Source organism: Danio rerio, chromosome 7, assembly GCF_052040795.2.
Source record: "Danio rerio strain M-AB ecotype USA chromosome 7, GRCz13ab, whole genome shotgun sequence".
Taxonomy (NCBI): domain Eukaryota; kingdom Metazoa; phylum Chordata; class Actinopteri; order Cypriniformes; family Danionidae; genus Danio; species Danio rerio.
Window position 1 is genome coordinate 17,460,639 of NC_141027.1, and position 21,870 is coordinate 17,482,508.

Below are 21,870 nucleotides of genomic sequence, written 5' to 3' on the forward strand. Positions count from 1 at the left end.
ACAAATCTAACAAATAGCTGATTTGAAAACAGATGCTCTAATATACTGCGGTTTACTCATTCTGCTAATTAGCATTTCACTGTAATGACAATATAATTTTATTTGTTGCTAATTTATGAATTACTAATATAATTTGTAAATAAGAAAAAGCACATGGTCTATTATGCAGTATAATCTACATCATGCATGTATCTCTAGGTTTTGCTTTTATATTATGTCATATTATTTCATTCTTGAGTTCAAGTGTTTATTAATTAGACTGGTGTCACATTCTCTTCTGTCTTCATATGCACTGTTGAGGTTTCTCAGTCCCACCATTGCAAATCCTTCCAAGTATTTTAAGCATGCAATATCTTATTTAAATAAAAGAATGTTCAAGACAAAGCTATCAAGTTTCTCATAAGTATATGTACACTAGCAGTGGAATTTACTGCGATGCGATGGGGCACCACCTGGAATCTTGTCTAGAGGGGTAAATTGGTTAGGGCCAGGCCTGCCTAAGGAAATAGAACAACCTCTGACATACTTTGTCACTGATACATGCATTTTGCATATGTAAATCACTACAGAAATGGACATACTGGAACAGAATGAGTGTATTGGTCAGGATTTGCCAAAAGACTTTTTGACTCAAAACTTGGCTAAATTAAGTTTATCAGAAAAGATGAAAATGTTTGGTTGAAGGGCATGCTTGGAATGCTGTACGTATTAGTACTGTTAGGTTTGTATAAAACAATAAAAGTCCTCACAAAGCTAGTGCAAACAATTGTGTGTGTTACGGCTGCTTTGTTTACTTTTAAAGGGCTTTAATTTTACCCCTTTTACAAGATTTAAGATCAGTCTTTTGCGTCTCCAGAATGTGTCTGTAAAGATTCAGCTCAAAACACCCATCAGATTATTTTTTATACCTTTCAGAATATTGGAATTTACTGCTCTAAACACAATGTAGTTGTTTTTTCTGTATGTGCCTTTAATGCTAGTTCTCCCCGCCCACCGTTTCCATGTGCCTGTCACAATGTGACTCAGTCTCCGGCTGCCTCAGATAAACAGCACAGTGACAGACATGAAGAAAGCAGATCTCGCATGACATTTGTGAGAAATACTACTGTAAGAACTTTCCCAATGATTATTTGATGTATTTGTTGTGGAGTTATTTCAAGCCTTTCTGCAATGATGAGTCATGCGCAATGTTGTTACAAAGTTCACGCACACAGATATAGCGGACATACACAAAGGGAGTGCATTTAACTTTGCAGTGTTTTTGCACGACAAATGTGACAGGATACAAGTTTATATCCACTGCTGTATGGAGATCCTTTGTTAATGTACAAAATAATCCTGATTTAACATCAGGTTATTGAAGCGTCTTCTTTTAGAATTGTACTGAAATGCAGCTGTAGTGATAAAGATAGTGCATGTTTGAAATGAATTACAGCCATTTACTGTTTTAGAATCATTTTAAACTTGTAAAACTCATTCTTGATCACATTTGATGATGATTGATGATCACAGAGCGCTGAACAGATCTTTTAATCCCAGTTGCTTTGCGCACTCCCTGTCTTTTTATTCTAATTATATTTGTCACTATTGAGAAATGTTAATATGAGGCTGTCAATCTATTCGGTGGGCGGGGCAACTGCACTCATATGTCACGCCTTAAAAATAGGAAGGATTTGAATTCTATTGTAATGTTAGGAAATTAAAAAAAGAAAAAGAGAGACTTCTTGTGTGTCTATCACCCCAAAAGATCATTTCAATGGTTCTTTAAGACTTTTGGGTTTTGAGTATGTCTATATCCATCAATGTGGACAAAAATATCATGCAAATTCCCCAACATAAATTAACCAAGATTTTACTGTATTAAAATTGCAGCAGTCTTGTTTTTGTGCACTCGTTACCATTTGCATAACCTCTGCTTTAACACAAATACAATGGTTAAACTAGTGCAGCAAAATCATGATGTGTAATTTTTGGTTACAGTTTAACTACTACAGATTTGTTTTTTATGGACGATTTGTCTTGTACTACAAGAAAACATACAGCACTACAGTTTTATTTAGAAACTTATCTATCTGCCCATTTTATTGAATTAAATATTTACTGTACTGTACACTGCGATCAGCTGTAATTCTGCATTTCCCAAATGCATTGGTGTCCAATAATATCTGCTTCTATATCTGTTGAACTAATGAAATGTTACAAAATATTTAGAAGAGTAGCATAGGGGTTTGAGACTGAATTTATAATTCTTCAATCATAAAAAAAGTCTATTTTTAAAAGGATTTCACTTAAATCCTTTAATTATTATTTTTATATTAAAAACAATTGTTTAAAAAAAAACAGATGAGGATCATACAAATGATTTCTTTAAACATTTGTTACACAAATACTTGAAGAGTATACAGCAGTCTGATTGGCTAGTGCCTTTGCTTTTATTGAGCTCTTATTTAAGAGACAAAAACATCCTAAAGGTGTAACACCATCGCTGAACACAATAAATGGGCTTCACAGGAGATCATCAGTATAGAAATGAAGGCAACAATCGCTTTTTTTGTTGTTTTAAATCTCCTTGGACTTAACACCAGTATCAGAAAACACTTTTTTGTGACGGAACAAATGACCTGGATAGATGCACAGACGTACTGCAGAAAATACCACAGTGACCTTTCCACCGTGACCAAAGAAGAAGCACAGCTGCTCTCCAGTAATACAGATGCTACATATTCATTTAGCTGGATTGGGCTTTATGAAGATCCAGACCGTGCAGATGAATGGATATGGTCTGGAGGTCAGGTGGAAGAAGTGGACAACTGGGATACAGACCAACCAGACGATAGCTCTGAGAATTGTATTTCGCTAAAACAATCTACTTCTAAGCTACACGATACTCTTTGCTCTGATATGCTGTCTTTTTATTGTATGGATGCCGTTGAGTCAGTTTTGGTGAGTCAGAATAAGGCGTGGGATGAAGCCCTGGACTATTGCAGACAGCATTACATTGACCTGGTGAGTTTAAGCTCAGAGATAATTGAGGCAGAGGTTATAAATGTCACAGTAAAATCCCAAACAGATTTTGTGTGGACTGGTCTGCGCTTCATTGCTGGTCATTGGTTTTGGGTCAGTGGTGAAGATCTTCAATATGAAGCCTGGTCTGTGGAGGGGGAACCCAAGTGTCCTGCTGGAAATCTGCGCTGCGGAGCTCTGGATAGAAATAAGAAGGTTTGGAAAGCCATAGACTGTGAAAAGAGACTTAATTTTGTCTGCATCAGGAAGCCCGAAAAGTGATATATATTTCTTTTTTTAAAAATATTCATAACTCTTATGAGTATGAATAATTTCAGTCTTGACTGTATATACAAATCTAACAAATAACTGTTGTCATTGAAAACACGTTTTATTTTTTTTTCTGTGGACCATAAAAAAAGATAATTTAAAAAATGTTTAAACTGTTTTTGTTCACAAATTGAAAATAACGGGTGAAAAACATCTTAAATGAATACAAATATTAAAGTCATAAACATAACGGTGATAAAATTATATTTTGAGGCTGAACAATTCTTTAACTAAAAACAAAACAGTCACTTTTATTCTGCAGTGCTAATATTATGGATTATATGTATTTTTTAAAATAAAATGTATATTTTAATATGTAAATGTAATATGTATATATGCTTAAATTATGGATTAAAAGTCCTATTAATACATACACTAACTCAATTGCTTTCCCACAGTTTTGAGATCTCTTAGTCACGCAAAATTTGGAGTTTGTATTTCTAATTTTGCATAAATGAATAATTTGCTCTTTCAGTTTCAGCAGATTTGTTTTAGCTGAGAATGTCATTTCTTTAAACATTTGTAACACAAATATTTGTAGAGCATGACCTACTGACTGTCTAGCCAGTGTCTTTTTCATTATTATTTGAATAGGTTATTTTTTTATCTACAAAAACACTTTAATAACTATCAATGCATTGACAATGAATTGAATGAAGTTGATTATTTGTAAAGAAATGAGGGTTAAAGTTACTGGCCTTTTTTTTGAAAATTTGGACTGAAATGTTTATTTATTTGGACTTTACATACAGATTTAGTTTGGATGAAGAGGAAACAATCAACTAGAGAAAAAAATACTGGACAACACACTTGGATTACACAATATCTTTTTACTGTATATGGGTATTGAAGCCCATTCAGGTGTATCGGAGTAAAACAAGGCACGGGTACTGTTGAAAACTGATGTGGTCTGTCTAACCTCTGAGATCATCTTCATCATAACCAGGACAGCGTATGTGTGGACTGGATCGTAATTTATAGATGTTAATCAGCTCTGGGTCAGTATGGTGATCTTCAATAATTTTGATGGAAATCTGCACCGTGGAGTTCTGGACAGAGAAGAGAAGTATTAGAAACAGAGAGACTGAAAAAAAACTGCATTCATTTTTAAAATGAATATTTATTACATTAAAGTTGGCGATTCGTTTCACTGTGGCGACCCTTGATTAATAATAGGACTAATTCGAAAAGAAAACGAATGAACAAGATATTACATTTTTAATATGCAACACTTTTTGACATTATAAAGCATTAGTCTCATTTCCACTGTCACTCCAGGTTTTTTCTTTTGACATACTTTGACAAATATATTGCTCAACAAAATACACATTTGGTCATGAAAAGCATATTATTTAAAGTACTTTTATGCTGAAGCTTCTTTTTACTAGTGGTTGATTGAAATCTTGCTTTCTTAGATAGCAGCTTTTTTTCAGTAACAACTTCCACAGGATGATGATAGACATTCGATGAAGCTCTGTTAATTTTAACAAAACCTTTATAATTGTTTCAAATCAGAAATAATTAGCATGTGTAACCGTACGTTCACACCGAAAGCGGCGAGAGCGTCCAAGGTCGCTCTGGCCGCCCTGGCGACAACGCTGACTGCCTTCAGCTCCGGCGGCGAGAGCGTCAAAACTCGCTACATTGATCTCATATTTAAAGGAGCCGTTGCAGCATATCAGTTACATTCCTGCATAAGGCATGTTTTTAGCGTGAAAATGTTGCGCACTTTTTTATCAAATTCATATAACAATGGAAGATCAAGTTGCGTGTGGTGTGGCTTTGCTCTATTTATCCAATATGTGTCCGTATGTCTGAAATATCCTGAAGCAGCAGTACTGTTTTGTACTGTCACATCGCGTGAGATTCCCGCTTTTTAAAGATAAATTTATATAACATTAATGAACATCAGTAACTCGCCAGTGACTTATTTAATGTATGTTCCTGTAAGAAAACATTGTAAATAATTGGAAATCCGGCGACCGCAATAATCAAACCCTTGGGAACAACTGTGGTCGGAACCAAAGTTCACAGGTCTGTGTTCCCTGAACTGCTATCAAGCGGTGGACGTCTTCATTCTGATTGCTTGCCGCCGAAACGCGTCATAGCTCATTACCATAAAGTTGACTTCATTTCAACTCTCCTCGACGCTCACGCCGGCGAAGACGCGCCGCCCTGCTCCTCGCCGCTTATCGCCGCCGGCTCTCATTGAAAATGAATGACTTCCGGCTACTTTGACGCTCTCGCCGCTTTCGGTGTGAACGTACGGTAATGCTTGTTTTGGGGTGAAGGGGTTGGTAGGCTACTCCATGCAGATCTATTCATATTCATTTATTCAAAAAGTGAACTTGCCCCTTTAGCTTTGAGCTGCTGAGCTGCCTTCAATAGAAAAGCACCCTCATAATATGGATATAGGAGTTTTATACTCAATGTTGAATTTCAAGTAGTTACTAATACAGCATTTAAAAATTGGTTTATTTACATGATTTACCACAATTGCAAGTCCTACTACAAATGACTTTCCAGAATTTAAAAACAAAATAAGATGTTTTCATGTCGGTCATCAATAAAGTGATGCATGCAATGTCAATGCTATCTCATGCCAGTTTGTAACTTTTTTGATTTAGTGATTAATTCTTATGTATTTGTACAGGATCATTTATACATAGTACAATTTGCTCATCTCCTAATGACGGTTGGGTTTAGGGGTGGGGTTTGGTGCCACGCTTCCTTTTATACATACATTATCATACAGCTAAACTTATAGTCAAAACGAAAGTTACTATTCATCACCACAACATTTCCATTTGCTCATGGTCTGCTTGTATGACATTGTGTTTGAGGTCTGTACAGCCAAAAGAATACAAGAACCTTTTTTTAAATTAAATTAGTCTATTCATACTTGTCAATAGCAAACAAAGTTATTAAAATTACATGTGGAAAGCCCTAAAGTGGCATTTTCAGGGGGGAAACCAACACGAGACTTCTGCTGCCACATGCTCACGAAAAAACCCTTCGTGTGAACAGGAAAATTTACAGCAGGCTTGCACATTGGTTTTGTAAATAATGTGCATACTTCTTGACTATGTTGTTGCACGTAGCCTACCATATTTTTTTTTTTTTTGAGACATACTTTTAGGTAACTGTTGTGGCACTTTGACCAGTATTATCCCCCAGCCTAACCAGCTAAGACTAGGGTAGAAATGGCTGAAACCAGCCTCGAAATAGCCGAAACCCCTATAAAAATCAGGGGGTATTAGAGGTACTTTTAGGTTACCGTTGTGACATTTTGTCCAGTATCACCTTCCAGCCTGATCAGCAAAGACCAGGCAATGGCTGAAATCAGCCTGCAAATAGCCAAAACCTTTATCAAACCAGGCTGGTCGACCAGCTAAAACCGGTTTAGGCTAGTTTCAGCTGTTTTTTTTTTTTCCAGCAGGAAAGAATTACAATGCAGTCCCAAATACTAATTATTTGCCATTTTTAAATATTTTCCTTTACATGTCAATATGAAGTTATACATCAATAAAACCGTCACAAAATTTAGTGTTCACACATTAAATCACATTTGTACATTTAAAATGATGAATGACATTTCATCTTTGACCATTGTACAAAGACCTGTATTTTTTCACACACACATTCATGTATACAGTGCAGCCGGAAAGTATTCATATCACTTCACTTTTTCCACATTTTTTATGTTACAGCCTTATTTCAAAATGGATTAAATTAATTTACTCAAAATTCTACACAAAATCCCCCTCAATTATTATTTTTAAAATTGTTGCAAATTTATTAAACATAAAAAACTGAAAAATCACAAGTACATCAGTATTCACAGCCTTTGCTCAATACTTTGTTGATGCACTTTTTTGTATCAATTACAGCCTCAAGTATTTTTGAATATGATGCCTCAAGCTTGGCACATCTGTCTTTGGGAATTTTTGCTCATTCCTCTTTGCGGTACCTCTCAAGCTCTATCAGGTTGGAAGGAAAGCGACGGTGTACAGCCATTTTCAGATCTCTCGAGAGATGTTCAATAGGATTTAGGTCTGGGCTCTGGCTGGGCCACTCAAGGACGTTCACCGAGTTGTTGTGCAGCTACTCCCAGTCTGAGGTCAAGAGCACTCTGAAGCAGGATATCATTCAGGATGTCTCTGTCCATTGCTGCACTAGTCCACCAGTTACTGCTGCTAAAAAACATCTCCACTGCATGATGCTGCCACCACTATGCTTCACTGTAGGGATGGTGTTAGCCTGGTGATAAGTGGTGCCTGGTTTTCTTCAAACTTAACGCCTGGCATTCACTCCAATGAGTTCAATTTTAGTGTCATCACACCAGAGAATTTAGTTTCCTATGGTCTGAGAGTCCTTCAGATACAAATTCCAGGCAGGGAGTGTCTTCTGTCTGGCCACTCTACCATACAGGCCTGATTGGTGGAATGCTGCACAGATGGTTGTCCTACTGTAAGGTTCTCCTCTCTCCACAGAAGAACAATGGTGCTCAGACAGAGTGACCATCGGGTTGGTAATTACCTCCCTGACTACGGCCCTTCTAACTCGATCACTCAGCTTAGTTGGCCAGCCAGCTCTAGACAGAGTCCTGGTGGTTCCAAACATCTTCCACCTACGGCTGATGGAGGCCACCGTGCTCATTGGAACTTTCAAAGCTGCAGAAATCTTTTTATAACCTTCCCCAGCCTTGTGCCTTGAGACAATCCTGTCTCGGAGGTCTACAGACAATTCCTTTGTCTTCATGCTTGGTTTGTGCTTTGTCATGCACTGTCAACCCTGGGGCCTTATATAGACAGGTGTATGCCTTTTCAAATCATGTCCAATCATCTGAATTTACCACAGGTGAACTCCAATTAAACTGCTGAAACATCTCAAGAATGATCAGTGGAAACAGAATGTACCTGAGCTCAATTTACAGCTTCACGGTAAAGGCGGTGAATACTTATGTACATGTGATTTTTCAGCTTTTTTATTTTTAATAAATTTGCAACAATTTCAAAAACTCTTTTTTTTTTTCCACATTGTCATTATAGGGAATTGTGTGTAGAATTTTGAGGAAATGAATAAATTTAATACATTTCGGAAAAAGAAGAACAATTTGGAAAATGACAGGCTTACTTGAACACTATATGTTAATCATTGACAGCTGATTAATGAAATGTTAAAGGTTATTAGGATGAATCCTTTTTAAAATCATTTTTACTGCATACACTCAGAAACAAGGGTCCAAACCTGTCACTGATGGTGCCTTAAATGTACAATGAGGTCCACAATTGTACTTTTTGTTATTAATGTACCTTTTTTGTGTCTTAAAGATATATTTATAGCAGTTCTGTACCTTTCAGATACGCCATTACACAGCTGTATTTGAATATTATAATTTTTGTAGTGTATATTTGCTGTACAGTGCATTTATATATTACTGAAGAAAAAAACTTGATGTTATAAATTATTTGAAGGTCTGTATGGAGAAATTATAGATTGTAGTATCATCTGACATGGAAGAAGAAAAGAAATGCATTTGTAAAACACCTTAGGTAATTCACAATTTAGTCTGAATGCATTCATGAACTATGTAATGTATTTATTTACATCTAGAACACATTCAGTATAGTCATCAGACCTTTCCTCAGTTTTCCTCGGTGATGTTGGAGATTTGACATTTCAGGCTGGAATAAATTGTTCTCTTCCCTCTTTCCTCTCTCTCCTCATTCTCTGAACTCTCTGGGTTTGTGTTTTCTAGAGGAAACTGCAGAACTGTGTAGTTCACATCTATACTCTCTTGATCCTAGGAAGAAAAATAATGTTAAAAAGCAGAAGCAAAGTAAAATAAGTTAGCTCAAAAGATAAACCCAATTACTAACGTCTGATACAGATGCGCTTGGTTGAGGAGCAGACACAGCATGAAGATTTTTATGATGTGCTGTGAAAATCAATACGAAGAAAATTAAATTATAAAGTCATATAAAGCTACAATAATACCAACAACAACAAAATAAACATAATAATAACAATAATTAAATCAAAGAAAAATTAAACCTTTAATTACACTGCTATTAAATGTCCATTAAGTATCTACATATACAAAAACCGACAACATGGTTTTATTTTGCATTTTGGAAAATACAATTCAAAGTGAGTAAAAGGATTAAACTGTGATTTACCTGAACACAGTTTACATTTTGTTCTTCTCAGTCTTCCACTGAGAATAATGTTCACGACTCCACTGAAGAGCAAAATCAGGATATTACAAGCAAACACTGTCTGGAAGAGGGCTGTGCATTCTACATTAACCAAAATGACAATGAGTCAAAAAAAAATACCGTATAAATGGTATTTCTTGAATAGATGAGAATAAATACACAGATAAGGAAAACTGAAAAAAAGTTGTCAGTCTTTTAAAGTTCTCAGGGTTCCGCACAATTAGTTCAAATTGTCCCCCCAAAAAATGATAAAGTTAACTTAACTGTTTTTACAAATGTAAGTGGATTGAACACAAAACATTTAAGTTGTATAAAAACTCAAGAATTTAAATAGTTAAAATAGTTAAAATAGTTTGAACAAGCAGCAAGATAATTTTGACTGTGGATTTACAATTTATAGTTATGTGGTTACTAAAATGTATTTTGTTAATTTCTGTAAACTACTGATGACATTTCTTCCAAAAAAAAAAAAAAAAAAGTTATTACGAGTATTTGTTTCGCATTTAATAACAAAAAATTTTAAATGTTTATATTACTTTTTTTCAGAAAACACATTACAATTTTGCAGCTTCAGAATGACTAAAAATAAATAAATAAATATGTTGATTATTCTATTTTGTATTGTGACTGGATTAATTATTATTATTATTTATTATTATTACTAGTATTATTATTATTTGAATTTGGAAAAAAAATTATCAGGCCCTTAATAATAAAAAAAACATTTTACTCAAATCCATAAATCTAGAGAAATTGATAATCAAATTAATATTCAATTGATAATTAATCTACAAATGTTTGTTGGGGCAAAATAAGCTGTTATCAGTCAAATAATATCATTTAAATATATTTTTTAAAACTAAATTAAATATTCTATTGTGTTTCATTGAAATGCATGATGTTTTTCTGTTAAATATTATTATATTTTAAATTTTATTCAACCACCAAATGTATTAAACTTAAGTTATCATTTGCGTTCAAAAAGCGGTGCAGTTTATAGAGATGAATTGCAACATTAACATTGAAGTCATTATGTATTTGTATACTGCAGAACTTTCGACCATTTGCAAGTGCAGATATTTAAAAAAAACGTTACTGTACCTGTCATTTTTTCAGCTAGAAAAGATAAACACAATACAGAAAGTTTACATTTTAAGAAACACGTTTTTAACATGTACATACCATGATCTTGGAGAAATAGTTTTAAAACAGACTTACGTATTTACTGTCTGCCGTGAGAACTCATCACGTTCAGGGTTTAGAATCAAACAAGAGGCTTCAAGCAGAGCTTTATATAGGCCGACATTCACACTGCAGAGCCTCAACCAGAGCAAAGTGCACAGGAGTGGGTTTGATCTGAAAACAAGCTGAGAAACATTTAAAAAAAAAAAAAAAGCATTTGAACAAACACGGTTTTAATAAAGGTTAACTATTAAACCGTTGAGTTCTGATAACTGATGCAGACTTTCACTATTACATTATTGAATTAAGCTACTAATGTAATACATGATTTATGGATTTATATTTTGAGGGAATTATGTGTTGATTTCTAGGGCATTATAGGGCTAAAAGGCATGCTAAACGTTATTAATTTAAGTCAAGGTTTTTAGTTATTTTATATTTAAATACAATAGTTTATGTTGATTATGTCTCTGGGATAATTAAAACAATATTATTTATTGTTAAATATTTATTTTAATATAAATTATAATGGGTGGCACAGTGGGAGTGGGTAGCACTGTCGCCTCACAGCAAGAAGGTCGCTGGTTCGAGCCTCAGCTGTGTCAGTTGGCATTTCTGTGTGTTCTCCACAAGTTCATGTGGGTTTCCTCCGGGTGTGGTCCGGTTTCCCCCACAGTCCAAAGACATGGTTTAGGTGAATTGGGTAATGGTAATTGGGTACTGATGATCAGATTTAACAGCTTTTAGGGATGGAAATATTTCAGTAACAATACTAATTTGTGTGGTTTTGACATCGAGAAATAAAAATAGGTCAGTCTAGGAGATAGAAAGTCTCAAAATAGGATTAACAAATGTATTCAATTGATGGAAACCATATTCGTTTCACCTTTATATTCTAAGTGTAACCCAAGGCTTGTAAGTCTGAACACATTCCCACACTCATGCAGTATATCCCTCAGAATAATTATCTCCAAATGCTGACTATTGTATGCTTTAGCCAAATCATATATTACTGCTATAATTAAACTGCAGCCAAGTTTAACTGAAAAGGCCTCATTCTGCGCTGAAGCACTGCCTTTTTTTCTCATTATTATGAAATTTATTCATCTCTACATAGGGACAATCTTTCTTGCATCTTAAAGGTATAGTTCACGCAAAAATGAAAAATATGTCATTATTTATTCACCCTTTACTTGTTTGAGTTTCTTTTGTCTTTTTTTTTACAGGAGGAAGATATTTTAAACGCTTTTTAAAAACCGTAACCATTGACTAGCTTCCATAATATTTTCTCACCACTATAGATATCAATGGTTGAGGTTTTTAAACACTTTTCAAAACATCTTTGGTTTGGGAAAAATTAAGGGTGAGTGAGTAAAAAGGGATTTTTTTTTTCTTTTCAGGTGAATTTTGTCTTTAATACACCAAAGGTTGCTCATTTAAGAAATATATATATATATATATATATATATATATATATATATATATATATATATATATATATATATATATTTTTTTTTTTTTTTTTTTTTTTTTAATTCAAACAGTAGAGTTAATTATAAAGGTGTAAGTCAACTATAAGTGAAACCACAGTGCAGTTCTTGCTGCACACCTCATTAAAGCTTTTGTTTATCAAATACATGCAAAGCAGAGCAGATGCCATCATGTGGTGCTGTCAGGCTTGATGAGAGAATCAGTTACTACAATTCAAGCTTTCCAAAGTCACTGTGAAAATCAAAACTGACAGCTCTTCCTTTATATAGAATACTATATTTTCAACTATTTATCCTCACATCCATTCTGCCTATGTTTATATAATGCTTGATCAGAATAACTTCCCCTATTTATGCAATAACATTTACTATTACTTCTTTCTTCTTTTTATATGCACAAGCAATGCATGCTTTCAATTTGCCATGAGGGCGGGGCAATAACTTGTCATTCACATGACATTCATCAATAGCAAATCATAGTGATCCATTCAATTCCCAATGGACAAAACAAAAAGAAATATCGCTTAATACAACTCTGATGTTTGATTTAAACTTTAGGCATTTTTACTGTTTATATTAAGCCTGCTAGATTTATTATCTCAGTCCCCCATCTGTTCTACAACAATATGCAAACAAATTCTCACAGTTTCAGAAGTTCTACAAAGCTGTATTACAATATACCATAGACACTATAGACCTATATAAAACAAGGCAAATGGTATTAAAGCGATAGTTCATACAAAAATAAAAAATTCTGTCATCATTTACTCATTTAATGTTTGTATTCACTAAACAACATTTTCTGAAGAATGCTGAAAAACAGAAGGTTATCGTGTAAGTAAATGATGATAGAATTTTTATTTTTGGGTGAACTATCCCTTTGGTGACAGCAATAAGAATCTTTTTTTTGAGTGTCTTGCTTGTTTTGCTATTGTTTGAGGAGGTTGACAACAATCAGTAACAAAATGTTCCAGTAGAGGGCGGTATGTCTCTAAATGTTTCCCCTTTCCTTATAGAGGGAAATCTCATTGACAAAACCACAACGATGTATTGTGCATTAGGTAATTATGAACATATTAAATCACATATCAAATATTAGTAGAGGGCGGTATGTCTCTAAATGTTTCCCCTTTCCTTATAGAGGGAAATCTCATTGACAAAACCACAACGATGTATTGTGCATTAGGTAATTATGAACATATTAAATCACATATCAAATATTAGTAGAGGGCGGTATGTCTCTAAATGTTTCCCCTTTCCTTATAGAGGGAAATCTCATTGACAAAACCACAACGATGTATTGTGCATTAGGTAATTATGAACATATTAAATCACATATCAAATATTAAAAGGACATATTAAACACACAGACTGAGACAGGAATCAACACATATGACACATATTGTAGTTTTGTTAGAGTAGCAACATTTTGAAAACTATTTAATGAAATTCACAAAGCTTTGCAGTTTCTCAGTACTGTAGATCGTTTGCAATAAAGCTCTTACTGGTCATGCTCTCAAACTCTGAAGTGTGTGTGTGTGTGTGTGTTTCAGATAGATTATTTTGATGATAAATTGGGCAGTGGTTTGATGATTCTTCAAATAACCAGCAGTGTTTATGTGTTGAAAAGGATGTTGCTGTGGTTTTGATTCAGAGGGGCTTCAAAACAGAAGCAAGAGGTCAGTGTTGTGGTTGGAAAATCATCAAACCACAATGTGCGCAAGCAATGCATGCATAAAGGTGCACACCCAGCTGCAAACAGACATCTCAGACATCTCACTTTTTGAACAATATATCTTTAATTTAATTTACAGTTTGTTTCTGAATGTGTTGATTTTAATTGAAAAAGTTAAATGAAGAATTTGAAATAAAAATGTATTTCTTTTGGAAAACAACGAATAATCAATTTTGTTCAATCAATTAGATTTCTAAATTTGGCATTTTGAATTATACATTTTACTAGTGTTATTTATATATTTCTAAAGAGTTGTTTATAACAGTATAATAGCCTAAACAGGTGGAAGTTAGCAGTGGTCCACTAAAGTTCACAGCAGCTCTTCTCACTCGGTAGTGAGCAGTTTCTCTTTGTCGCTGCTACAGGATGTGTTGCTGTTAACAACCTCCATTCATAGACACTGTTGATGCATTACGTGTGCATAATCACGTGGTCTAAGTAACGCCCTCTTTTAGTTATAGCTTTATATTTATCTCTTTTTGTGATATGTATTGTGCAGCACATTGGTCAACATTTGGTTGTGCTTAATAGTGCTATATAAATAAAACTGAAATATTACCTTTAAAAAGAATTATTTTATTAGGCTGCACAGTTGAGAGAGTAATTATATTCTATAGGAACAGCCAGGTTCAGGAAAAACATACATTTTCTATGTAGTAAAACTGATTTTTTATAATAACGGAGTGAGCTCCAGGGTTGTTATTCTTTTGTTGAATCCATCTGTTTAAATTTTTTCATTTTTGTATTATTTATTTTCATTATCATTATTTATTATATATTCATATTTTTAAAAACATTTGAGTTTAATTATAATTTCTGTACAATGCGTTCAGTTTTGTACCTTACACTTTATACACTTTAATAGTGATCTGAAAAACAATAAAAAAAGAGTCCCATCTGTCTTATATTTGAGTTAAGGAACAGTGCAAATGTTATGGGGCAACTGATTTTAAATTAAAACTGTTTAATGTTTTAAAGTAAAGTTGATCTTGTGGGCAAATAAATGAAATAACGCACATACACACGCACTGCATATTTACCTAAAAGCAATGTTTGTAATGCTGTGATTCTTCTTATACTTGTTTGAATGGGTTTATGGCTTATATTAACCCCTTAATTTAAAAATAAAAATCCCTATAAAATAATGGGGAACATCCAGTGCTGCTGAGAAAGGGTGTGAGCACTAGTGTAGTCTATAGCACATGTTGGAAATATGTTCAATTAACCATTTTTACAGTACATGTGAGTCACTCAAGTATCATCAAAGCAAAGTTCAAATTCCCCATGTGGTAAATAAAATTACTCAGGTGAATCAACAACTAATTATTAACTAAATGTCCTGAAGGCTTAAATGTACATCACACGATCCAAAGCAAACTACCCAAATCTTCTGGCTGAACAGGCAACATACAGTGCATCCGGAAAGTATTCGTATCGCTTCACTTTTTCCACATTTTTTTGTTACAGCCTTATTCCAAAATGGATTCAATTCATTTATTTCCTCAAAATTCTACACACAATAGCCCATAATGACAATGTAAAAATTGTTGTGAAAATAAAATTGTTGCAAATTTATTAAAAATAAAACCTGAAAAAACATATGTCTTTGGAAATTTTTGCCCATTCCTCTTTGCAGTACCTCTCAAGCTCTATCAGGTTGGAAGGAAAGCGACGGTGTACAGCCATTTTCAGATCTCTCCAGAGATGTTCAATAGGATTTAGGTCTGGGCTCTGGCTGAGCCACTTAAGGACATTTACAGAGTTGTTTTGAAGCCACTCTATTGATATTTTTTCTGTGTACTTTGGGTCATTGTCCTGCTGGAAAATGAACCATCGCCCCAGTCTGAGGTCAGGAGCACTCTGAAGCAGGTTATCATTCAGGATGTCTCTGTACATTGCTGCATTCATCTTTCCCTCTATCCTGACTAGCCTTCCAGTTCCTGCAGCTGAAAAACATCCCCACAGCATGAGGCTGCCTTCACCATGCTTCACCGTAAGGATGGTATTAGCCTGGTGATGAGCGGTGTCTGGTTTTCTCCAAATGTAACGCCTGCCATTTACTTTAAAGAGTTCAGTTTTAGTCTCATCAGACCAGAGAATTTTGTTTCTAATGGTCTGAGAGTCCTTCAGATGTCTTTTGGCAAATTCCTGGCAGGGAGTGGCTTCTGTCTACCCACTGATTAGGCCTGATTGGCGGACTACTGCACAGATGGTTGTCCTTCTGTAACGTTCTGCACTGTGCTCATTGAAACTTTTCTGTAACCTCCCCCAGCCTTGTGCCTTGAGACAATCCTGTCTCGGTGGTCTACAGACATTTCCTTTGTCTTCATGCTTGGTTTGTGCTTTGACATGCACTGTCAACCCTGGGGCCTTATATAGACAGGTGTATGCCTTTCAAATTATGTCCAATCATCTGAATTTACCACAGGTAAACTCCAGTTAAGCTGCTGAAACATCTCAAGAATGATCAGTGGAAACAGAATGTACCTGAGCTCAATTTAGAGCTTCACAGCAAAGGCTGTGAATACTTACATGTGATTTTTCAGCTTTTTTATTTTTAACAAATTTGCAACAATACAAAAAAAAAATAATCTTTTTTTTCACATTGTCATTATGGGCTATTGTGTGTAGAATTTTGAGAAAATAAATAAATTTAATCCATTTTGGAATAAGGCTGTAACATAATAAAATGTGGAAAGAAAGCGCTATGAATACTTTCTGGATGCACTGTAATATTTGTATATGACTGTTCAAGATGACTAATTCTCATTACAGTGTCAGTGTTTTACACCAATTCAAGGCTCATCTCTGGTGAGAAAACAACATTGTAATTCAAAATATAAGAACGCACAAAGTTCAGTAAAAGACAGTGGGGTGTGGCTTATTGAGCAGCCCCTCCCAAAATTTAAAAATAGCCAGTACCGTTTTGTTTATAATACAGGTTGACTGAAAATGACGAGAAGAGCAGTGAGGGTTGTCATCAAAATTATCCATAGGCCTACTATCAAAAGTACGAGAATTTTGAAGTTGATTTGTAAACATTTGTAAATGCTAATTTCATCTCTCTACCATACTGTGAGCTTATACTCTCACTGGCCACTTTATTAGGTACACCTGTCCCACTGCTTGTAATCACGTGGCAGCAACTCAATGCAATTAGGCATGTAGACATGGTCAAGATGATCTGCTGCAGTTAAAACTGAGCAACAGAATGGAGAAGAAAGGTGATTTAAATGCCTTTGAGCATCGTTACTGGTGCCAGACGGGCTGGTCTCACTGAGCCACCATGCCACATTAACACATTCATAACAAAATTTGAAAAAAAAAATTAATATTTTTTTAATTACAGAATTAAATCTTAATTTCTTTGCCTTGTTTATTCATCCAGTGATAAACATGTAAACAGTGTTTGCTATAATGTGTCTCTGTCCTTGGTGCTGAAATCACACTTAAGACACTTTACATATTAAAGATTTTGATTATATTAAATTCTTATGCCTTGTGTGTGAAATTGTCACACTATTACATAGAACAGGCCTTTTATTTAGTGCCACTAGGCTAAAGCACGAGGTCAAATGCCACACCACTCCAGTTTAGTGAGCTGCTATCACACTTTAGTCAGTGCGATCACACTTCAGTAAAACCTTCATCCACAGAAGAGCAAGCTTTTCATTCTTATTAGGTGACTGCAAGTGGCCTGAGCTCAAAGTCTAAAACCACAAGTGTGGAAAGTTTAATGCTACAGCTTCTACCAGCATCAGATGAAAAAATATATATAAAAGTTCACACTATACTGCAACTGTCTTAAAACGCATTTTGATAATCCTTTTATATGTGATATTATATATTATTATTGTAAATTAATAATAATATTACAATATTAATCTATAATAATAAAATATAAAATAATTTCCAAAATGCTGTTTAAACAGTATAAAGTGAAAAATTTCATTTTCAATAAAAAAAATTTAATTATATTAATATGCACTTTTTTCAATTTTTATAAATCAAACATAAGATGAGATACAGGACTTGAGATACAGGAAATGATGCATGTTAAAATATACATTTGTTGAAATGTAACGCAGATCAGAAATATGAAAATAAATCAACTACAGAATTTTACAGTACGAATTCTTCCCCTTTTGCATTAAATATGCATTTTTAAAAACTTGTTGCAGAATTACAATTTTCTGATAGTGTAAAACAATCAATATTGGATGTTAATAAATATAAAATAGATTACAATCAATATTAAATTAATTAAATTAATTTATGTAATAAAATGACGGCTATTTTAAATATAAAACATGTAGCTGTGTGGTTGTCCTCTGAATTTCTCCTCACTAAACCTCACTCTGAACTGCTACTTCCTGTCAGTCCCTACAGGAAGTGATACTTTGTTTCCAGCCGCTGCCATTGTATTTGATAAAAGGCTGCTTTAGTTCAGACATGGTCATGTGGTCTGGGGTGTAAATGGTCTGCAATCAATGTGTAAAAATAAATTATACTAATTCAAGCAGCTTGCACGCATGTAGCTTATTAAATGATGCTCTAATAACATGACGACCATGTAAAATTGCTTGATATTATTTAGGCAGTAATATACTCATTATCAGCATGCACTCTTCATTGTGGATTTCTCAGTTTGTGTTAAATAAACATCACACAACAGTACAACTATATAAACACCCAAACATATTTCTTAAAAATAAACTATGGCAGAAATGTCTCCCCCTATTGGCTGACTTTTATTTCAGTTAATTTATTAAAGGGATTGTTCACCCAAAAAAAATGAAAATGTACTTATTATTTATTCTCTCTCAAGTGGTTCTAAACCTTTATAACTTTCCTTCAGCACAAAAGCAGATTTTTTTAAACTGTTGACTTTTATAGTGGGAAAACTAATACTGAGGAAGTCAATGGTTACAGGATTTCAACATTTTTCAAAATATCTGCTTTTGTTTTTAACCGACGAAGGAAACTTTTAAAGGTTTGTAACAAGTGAAGGGTGAGTAAATGATGACAGAAGCAATGCTCTTACACTAGGATGTGTACTGCACAAACAGTTAACTGTCTACTTTATTTGATCTGAATTTATTTATCTACATTATCTTATTAACAGCATTCTTTGAGCTTTTTTTTTTTGCACTTTAGAAGATAAATAAGATACAACTGAGTTCTGCTTTTATTAAATGGTTCTGATATTTTCTCTGTGCAAAAACAAGTTTGTTATTATTTTACACTTTTTAAGACAACCCTCCAGACGATGTTTATACAGAGTAGATTGCATCCTGCTTTAATAGAGATGGAGCATGTCATGTAAAAGCCACATCCTCTTCTCATAAATAAAGCTCAATTTGTTTATTCTCAGTTGAGTCGATTTGACTGGAACGTAAACATGAATTTGTCTGGACTACATCCGCTGATGCTCTTTTTAATAGGTAAATACACTTTTACAATATTTTCTCTTTGAATTTGCGTAACAGAAACAGAAAGATCACGTTTACCTTAAATTTAAATATGCAGTAGAGTATATAACAACATGGCTACTGTGCAGTACATGACAAATGCACATATTTTATATATTCAATTTATGTTATTGGTAACTTTTTACAATAAAGTTGTATTAGTTAATGTTAGTTAACACATTTATTAACATGAACAAACAATGAACAATACATTTTTTACAGTATTATGTTAGTTAATGAAAATACAGTCGTTCTTTGTTAGTGTTTGTTAACTCACAGTTTATTAATGTTAAAAAATATGAATTTGGATGTTAATAATGTTTTAGTAAATGTTTAATAATGATTAATAAATGCTGTACAAGTATTGTTCATTATTAGTTCATTTTAGTAAATAAATTAACTGATCTTATTGTACAGAGTGCTCATGTTATTTATACGTTTATCATTATTTTTGGATTCCAATTTAAAAACACTGCCATGCTATTTTCACAAAGTAAAAAATCTCAAATCTTCAAAATATGTTTTAGGTTTGGTGTTTTTTTTTTTCCACATTGCGAAAGTCTGTCTAATTCTAATTGCAATTCTAACAGCATCTTCTCATAAGAGAGAATAAAATTATTTATTACTTAACAGTTTTAAAGGAAAAAGTACATCCTGAAATTGAAATAATATCATCATTTACCTACTCTCAAGTTTTCTTACGCTCAATATATGCAGTTAAAGTAACAATTTTTAACTCTTCTTTAATTTTTGACCTCTTGATTTTTTTAATTTTTCTCCTCTTCTAATATATTTTTTATTCTGGTAAAATTTTCTTAGTTTTATTTCAGCTACAATTTTTTATAAAACTTTTTTAGTTTTTAATAAAAAACTAAAACATTTAAAGTACTATATATATATATATATATATATATATATATATATATATATATATATATATATAAATATATATAAATATATATATATATATATATATATATATATATATATATATATATAAATATATATATATATATATATATATATATATATATATATATATATATATATATATATATATATATATATATATATATATATATATATATATATATATATATATATATATATATATATAGATTGTTTACAGAAGAAACCATCTTTATACAAGGATTTGCCTAAATAACCCAGTGAAGCCTTTAAATTGCAGTAAAGGCTGAATACTAGTATCTTGAAAAAAATATCTAGTCAAATATGTGCTGTCATCATGGCAAAGATAAAAGAACTCAGTTATTAGAAATTAGCTATTATATTTAAAATTTGTATATAAACATATTTTCAATTAGCTTTGGCTCATCACATAACTTTAGGTCAGTGAAATATCTTATTAAACTTTGTAAGGTCATTAAGAGTCAATATTGCGCAAATATAGTGGACATGGGGAAGGCGCAAATGCAGACATCAGTTTTGGCCCACTGCTACATATTACAGAAAAATTATATATCATACAGAAAAAATTTACAATTATAACACTGTTTCAGATGCATCTAAATATAACTTCTTATCTTACAACTTACTGTTCTTCATTGTTTTTAGGTGTCATCTTTGTAAAACATGCCTTTTCAACTTTCACGAAAACGTACAGCGGAACTACAGTTTCTCTTCTGTGTTCAAACATCCTGAAAGAGTCCAGTTATATAGCCTGGTTCAAGCAGACAGATGATTCTCTGCCACTCTGTATTGTTACTCAATATGTTGGCACAAATCCTGACTCCATATATTTGAATGGATTTCAGAAGACTCGTATAGAGATGTCAGTGAATGCAACGTTTTCTACACTGAGGATTATCAGCGTGGATGTTTCGGACTCTGGAATGTTTTACTGTGGAAGTTTTATCGAAAACCACATGAAGTTTCACAATCAAACACAGTTAGTTGTAGTAAACGGTAATGTTTAAATCTCAGTTTGATCTATTATCATCTTAATTTTTTTCCAATACTGTTATGTGCTTTTGATTGAAAATGAATATTAATTATTTATGTGTGTTTTTAATCTTCAAAGTGACAAATCAGTTCAAGGAAGAAGATACTCAAAATACAGATCATAGTATGTGTCACACAAACACACATAAAAAGCTGTTCTTTGCATTTTCTCTCTAAAAATGAAAAGTAATTTCATGTTAATTTTTATAAATAACTTTTTCTGTCTCTTTCTGTTTTTGAATGATTTTAACAGGAACAACTGAACAGACGCCTACATCCTGCTTTTTCTTTTGCACACTGACACTGATCTCGAGCGGCTTCATTTTACTTTCTACTGGTTTTGCTATTGTAGTCTTAATAAGGCTAAAGAAATCAAGTAAGCATAAAGGCATGTGAATCCGTTAAAATACACTGAAATACCCATCCAGCTTTATTAATTCAATTAAAAATGGTATTGATGACTTTTTTTGTTTTGC

At 33.2% G+C, this 21,870-nt stretch overlaps 4 protein-coding genes across 19 annotated transcripts in view; 2 read left to right on the forward strand and 2 right to left on the reverse strand.

Annotated features, from left to right (window-relative positions):
- Positions 1-21,870, reverse strand: part of LOC147835938 (uncharacterized) — a 939,756-nt gene that overhangs the window by 913,718 nt on the left and 4,168 nt on the right. For 4 of the 16 annotated variants that reach the window (XM_087260789.1, XM_087260787.1, XM_087260788.1 and 1 more), the window contains 6 exons: positions 10,773-10,910; positions 10,656-10,670; positions 9,516-9,635; positions 9,216-9,274; positions 8,975-9,139; positions 4,144-4,382 (listed from right to left, as the gene is read on the reverse strand). In XM_087260789.1, coding sequence (XP_087116915.1) covers positions 8,981-9,139; positions 9,216-9,274; positions 9,516-9,635; positions 10,656-10,662 — 345 coding nt within the window. In that variant the 5' untranslated portion in view covers positions 10,663-10,670; positions 10,773-10,910 and the 3' untranslated portion in view covers positions 4,144-4,382; positions 8,975-8,980. Of the gene's footprint in view, positions 1-3,067; positions 3,202-4,143; positions 4,383-7,546; positions 9,140-9,215; positions 9,275-9,515; positions 9,636-10,655; positions 10,671-10,764; positions 10,922-21,870 lie in introns of those variants that run through there. The other 12 variants (XR_015495457.1, XR_015495453.1, XR_015495451.1 and 9 more) reach the window with 7 other exon arrangements.
- nitr7a (novel immune-type receptor 7a) overlaps positions 1-21,870 on the forward strand; it is a 111,091-nt gene that overhangs the window by 88,353 nt on the left and 868 nt on the right. The window contains 4 exon segments of the mRNA NM_001128565.2: positions 19,336-19,405; positions 21,008-21,358; positions 21,474-21,518; positions 21,648-21,770. Coding sequence (NP_001122037.2) covers positions 19,363-19,405; positions 21,008-21,358; positions 21,474-21,518; positions 21,648-21,770 — 562 coding nt within the window. The 5' untranslated portion in view covers positions 19,336-19,362.
- Positions 2,530-3,242, forward strand: nitr3r.1l (novel immune-type receptor 3, related 1-like). Its single transcript, XM_087260782.1, is given in 2 exon segments — positions 2,530-3,211; positions 3,214-3,242. Coding segments are annotated over 2 exon segments (711 nt in total).
- Positions 19,057-21,870, reverse strand: part of nitr3c (novel immune-type receptor 3c) — a gene marked incomplete in the record, with an annotated part of 33,865 nt that continues 31,051 nt past the window's right edge. The window contains 1 exon segment of the mRNA NM_001007202.1: positions 19,057-19,066.